At 39.0% G+C, this 6031-nt stretch overlaps 1 protein-coding gene across 1 annotated transcript in view; it reads left to right on the top strand.

Moving 5' to 3' along the window:
* LOC106473979 (prolyl endopeptidase-like) overlaps positions 1-6031 on the top strand; it is a 41398-nt gene that overhangs the window by 21967 nt on the left and 13400 nt on the right. The window contains exons 5-6 of the mRNA XM_022402358.1: positions 3686-3834; positions 5753-5869. Of these exons, the coding sequence (XP_022258066.1) occupies positions 3686-3834; positions 5753-5869 (266 nt within the window). The remainder of the gene's footprint in view (positions 1-3685; positions 3835-5752; positions 5870-6031) is intronic.

Here is a 6031-nt window from a genome sequence, read left to right as displayed (position 1 = left end):
TGCTGGTCGACCAGCATGCGCCCTCCTTATCTGTGTCCCTTGATACACCCTTGGAGGTCATAGCCATCTATGTTTCCTTCGGTCATACCATCACTGTTTGTTCTCTCTACCTGGGGAGACTTATGATCCATCAGAACTTGATGCTCTCATTGACCAGTTGCCATCTCCCTTTTTGCTTCTGAGACTTTAATGGACACAACTCCCTTTGGGGTGGTGCTAATATTGATGGGAGGGGTCATTCCATACAGCCTATGCTCTCGGATCATGACCTTTCTCTCTTCAATAGTGGAACATATACTTATTTTCATGCACCTAGTCAGTCTTTTACTGCCATTTATTTCTCAGTTTGCTCCCGTACACTTTTCACTTGCTTTTCTTTGATGATCAACAGTGACCCAAGGAGCAGTGATCATTTTCCTATCATTATGAGGGAGGTTGGCCATGGTCGATGCCACCCGACCTGAATGCCACGGTGGAAGTTGAACCAGGCTGACTGGCCATCTTTCACCTCTCTTTCCAAACTTGATCCTGCCTTTGTCTATCTGCCATCAATAGATGACTGTGTGGTTGCAGTGACTGACTGTATCATCCAGGCAGCTGCTCCTTTTATTCCTAAGACCTCGACACGTTTTCCATAGTATCCTTGTCCGTGGTGGAGTCCTGCCTGCCAGGAGGCGTGAAAGGCTCAAAAATGTGCCTGGGATACCGATGATATCCCTCTTTTTCTAACTGCATTGTTTATCAGCAGGCCCGTGCCCATGCTCTGCAGGTTTGACATCAAACCCAAAAGGAGTCTTGGATTAAGTTCACTACTAGCATCTCTTCTACCACCAGTTCCAAAACTGTATGGGACAAGATTTGGAAAGTTACTGGGAGGTATGCTTCCCATCCCCCTTTCCATCTTTCTCTCCAATGGCCAGGAAGTTGCTGATGTCCAGAGCATTGCTGATACTCTCGGCCACAGCTTTTCTTGTGCTTCTAGCACTTCTCTTTCTTCCGCTGCCTTCTTAGCCGTCAAGTCTCAGGCAGAGCGATCTCCTCTTTCTTTTCGGGCCGATCGTCTCTGTGACTATAATTGCCCCTTTACACTGGTGGAACTCAAACTTGCTCTTCATCGGTCTAGTAGTACATCAGTCGGACCTGATGATGTTCATTATGAAATGCTGCGCCATCTCTCTTCTGCCTCTCTTGCTATTCTTCTGGTTATTTTTAACCGGATTTGGCAAGAGTATGTTTTTTCTGATGCTTGGCGCCAGGCTATTGTCCTCCCTTTCTCTAAACCTGGGAAGGATCCCAAGATTTCTTCTAATTATTGTCCCATCACTTTGATCAGTTGTCTTTGTAAGGTTTTTAGAGAGGATGGTTAATGCTCGTCTTGTTTGGTTCCTCGAATCGAACATGCTCCTCTCGTCTACCCAGTGTGAGTTCCATCAACAGTGCTCCACCATGGACCACCTGATTCAACTTGAAACGTCTATCAGGGAAGACTTATGACACTACGTGGAGGTATGGCATTTTGCAGGACCTCCACTCCTATGGGTTGCGTGGCCATTTACACATTTTTATTCAAAACTTTCTGCTGAACAGGCGATTCCAAGTCCGTGTGGGTTCAACTCTTTCCCATTCCTTTCCACAGGAACTTCGAGTCCCTCAGGACTGTGTCTTGAGTGTCACACTTTTTAGTGTTAAAATTAATGCCATCACTAATAATCTTCCTCTGACTGTTGCAAATGGTCTCTATGTTGACGACTTCCACATCTCATCGAACATGAGGTTTATTGAGCAGCAGCTTCAGACTGTCCTCAATTGGTTGTTGACATGGACCAATGCAAATGGTTTTAAATTTTCTTTTTCCAAAACCGTTTGCATGCATTTTTGCTGCCAACGGGGTCTCCACCCCGATCCCGAGCTCCGTCTGGGTGTTATAGTTCTTTGTGTGGTCCCTGAGGCAAAGTTCTTGGGGCTCATCTTTGACCATAAGCTTAACTTCATTCCACACATTAAGCAGCTTCGTGTCAAGTGTGCAAGGGCTTTGAACATCCTTCGTGTCCTCTCTTCCAGATCTTGGGGTGCGAATCGATGTTCTATGCTCAGGATCTATCGTACCCTGATTTGATCCAAACTGGACTGTGTCTTTGGTCTATGGTTCTGCCAGGACTGCGGCCTTGAAGATGCTGGACCCCATTTACCATCTGGGGCTTCGGCTCTGCTCCGGGGCTTTTCGCACTTCTCCAGTCCACAGTTTGTACACTGAGTCCCACGAACCTCCTCTTCACCTCTGTCATTTGCAACTTTCTTTACAATATGCTACCAAGCTTTGATCCTTACCACGGCATCCCACCTGGGATTGTCTTTTTTCCTCAGTATGCCATGCTCTTTTGGAACAGACAATCTGCTATTCCTCCCTTTGGCCTTCGTATCCAGGCACAACTGGCTCAATTGGGTCTGGCATTGGATGACATTGCTGTCCCCAATGATCAGCCCATTCCACCATGGCTTATTACCATTCTTTCCTGTGACCTTTCCTTGAGTCATTTGAAGGAGGCGGATACTCTCGATGGGAAGTACCATCTTCTTTTTATTGAACATCTTTCGAACTATTCTTCTCTTCCTATTTACACGGATGGTTCGAAATTGGGTGACTGTAGGTTCTGCCATGGTGTGCTGTGGCTCGGTAGTTGCTCGCAGGATCCCCTGTACAGATTCTTTGTTCACTGCCGAGTTGTATGCTATTTATCTTGCCCTGGATCATGTAGAAGCTATGTAGTACAGTAATTGTACTGTTTACACTGATTCTCTTAGCTCTCTACTGGCCCTGGAATCGCTTAACGTTAGTTCTCACCCTGTTCTCGTCAATATTCAACACTGACTGGCCCACTTTTCTCTATCTTTTGTGTCCATCCAGTTTTTCTGGATGCCTGGCCATGTTGGTATTCAAGGGAATGAGCTCGCTGACACCGCAGCTAAGTCCGTCTACTCTGGTGGCGTCACGGCCATGCCTGTCACATACATGGACTACGGTCTTGTTTTCAAGGCGCGGCTTCATGCCAGTTGGCAGTCAACTTGAGGTGAATAACGTCATAACAAGTTTTTCTAGATCAAACCTTCTGTTGGCCCTTGGCCGTCTTGCTTCCGTAAGAATCGGAAGGAGGAAGTAGTCCTGGCAAGGCTATGCAATGGTCACAGTTTTTTAACCCATCGTTTTCTTTTATCTGGTATTGACCCACCGATGTGACACTTTGTGCCATAAAGCACCAAACAACCAACCAATCACTGAAGTGAAAGATGTGGATTATATGTGAATTACCAATGACTCATTTTGAAGCTCATATTTAAGTTGCTTGTGCTCTAAGTGAAAGACCCACTTCCTGGAGGCTTATTATGGCTTAATCAGCCTATGGGAGCAACAGCCTACCAGATACATTTTCAATTTCATAGTAAGCTATTCTGCACTTTTTACTAGTCCCGTGTTGGCTCAGTGGTAAGCTTAAAGGGTTGTAATGCTAAAATCTGGTGTTTTAATCCCTGCTATGGACACAGGACACGCATATCCCTTTGTGTAGCTCTGTGCTTAACAACTGATTGAATGATTTATTATTCAATAAGATATGTTCAGTAACTTGCTTTATAGATCTGATGTTTGAGAACTTTTAACAGTAATATTTATGGATAAAATATATTACAGGATGTTGTGTTAGATGGTAGCAGCTCTTGTTTGCTGTATGGATATGGTGGGTTTAACATCAGCATCCAACCAAGCTTTAGCGTGTCACGCCTGATGTACATGCAACATCTTGGAGGAATTCTGGCTGTAGCAAACATTAGGGGAGGAGGGTAAGTAGTAGTGTGAATGGTGAAGATATTCGCACAGTTATCTGTGAGATGGAATAAGTTTAGTTTCATTAAAAAATGATTACCCTTTCAAGGGTTCTGTCGATGAAACAATTGAAAAAGTTTCAATTGTTTTATATTAACTGATATACTGTAGCCTTATGTAGTACTCTGGTTAATGATAAAAAAATAAGTACATAAAGCTAATGGATGTTATTATATGAGAATAATATAACTCCACAGCCTCACCTTTTTTTTCATGATCTGTTAATTTTCTAGTTATTTCTCTCTTTTAAACTTACCAATAAATCTAAAGGTAAATGAAATTACAAGTTATGTTAAGTTTTCTTTTTTAGATTTATTGTATTTATCCATTTTGTTTCACACTTGGAGGAAAATTTTTCCTTTTGTGTTATCCTGGATCGCAGAATCTCACTGACTTTGAGCAATCTTTAGACATAATATCAATCAACTTTGGTATTGGATCAAAGTTTTGCATGTAAGGACAAAATGAATTAAAATTACAAGAGCACACTATTCAAACTTATCTGTTACCCTACTTGGGCATTTTTTTGTGTCATAAAGCTAGACCAAAATGTCAAAGGTTAAAGTAACATATAGATAAAAGTATTTTTTTTGTTCAGTTTGCTCTTGAACCTAAACAAGTCTTAGGCCATAAGCTTGTTTTAAAGTACAAGATGGCTCATGGTCAATGGTAAAAGTTACATAGAAATCAGCTTAATTTTTTGTTTTTGATTTGTCGTACATTGCTGTAGGAAGCAACATTTGAGTGGTCAGGCCATTGCCACAGCTAAATAATGTGACACACAATCTATGAAAAGCATGCTATTTCTAGGATGATCTGGTCTGGACATGCCCCCTGAAAAGTTTTTAAAATTTAATGCTATGAGATTGAATCTTCAAATACTATGTACACACAATGTAATGTATTGAATTAATAGAAGCAAGTTTTAATACATAAGTTGTAGCTTAATACATGCCATGAAAAAGTGGTCAAGCCATGACTTGACTGTTCTTACCACTACCTACAGCCCTGTCATACTTGTCTAACTTGTACATTAAACTCAAAATGACCATAAGGTTATTGCTTAAGGTTTCATAAAGATTAGTCATTTTACTGTATATTGATTGTCAGTTTTTGACTGATGATAATAAGTTGGCATTTGTATTTGTTGGAATTAAGTATGTGTTATTAATTTTCATGTACTTTACTCTCTGCAGTGTTGTTTGCTTTATGGAAAAAACTTTCAAGATTTAAACAAAATTGCTAATGGCAGCTGAAGTTTTAATATGTATTTCCATGAATGAACCAATGGATTTATAGTCATTAATTATTTGAAACTAATTAGCTTAAAGAATTTTAACCAAGATAAACTATACGTGTATCAAACAGCTGAATTGAGGCTGTTATTTAAAAATAATTTGAAACACCTTTCAAAAATCTAGTTGTGCCTATCTTAAATATTTATTTATTAGTATTTAACAACATTAGCTGTTTTTTCTGAGATTTGTTATTGAATGGATCTTCATACATTTATGTTCTAGTTATTTTTGGAAAATTTATTTGTTGGATCTTAAGCAAAGGATAATATTATTTATAAGAATTGAAAGTATGATTTCAAATGAAAGTGTTTAATGCTGTTAGTTTACTATAACGTAGATAATCGCCATGATATTTGTTGCTATAAAAATAAAATATTTTCACGTCTCATAGATTTGATTTTACACTTATTTAATTATTCTCTGAGAAATGCACATCACTGTATTGTTTTAATTATTGAAAAAAAGTTCTGAAAAACATGTTCAGTAATAGCTGTAAAAGTAAAATAAAATACAAAAGTGAAAATAATTTCTCTTTAATTTGTATCTCTAGTTCATCATCTTTCATTTTCAAATTTAGAGAATATGGAGAAACCTGGCATGATGGAGGAAAGTTGCTTAACAAACAAATTGTTTTTGATGATTTTCAAGCTGGGGCAGAGTATCTAATTAAAAACAGATATACCAATAGTAAAAAGTAAGTAAATAAATAAAAACATGTACTTAAATGAAAATGTGGTCCTAGGTTTAAATTAATACATAATTAAAGGATTAAGGATTTTTGCTATAATGGTAGTAGTTAATAAGAATTTTGGTTGCATCAGAGAAATTTCATATATATATATATATATATATATAT

Source organism: Limulus polyphemus, unplaced genomic scaffold (assembly GCF_000517525.1).
Source record: "Limulus polyphemus unplaced genomic scaffold, Limulus_polyphemus-2.1.2 Scaffold6695, whole genome shotgun sequence".
Classification (NCBI taxonomy): domain Eukaryota; kingdom Metazoa; phylum Arthropoda; class Merostomata; order Xiphosura; family Limulidae; genus Limulus; species Limulus polyphemus.
This window is presented reverse-complemented; position numbering and strand designations above follow the sequence as displayed.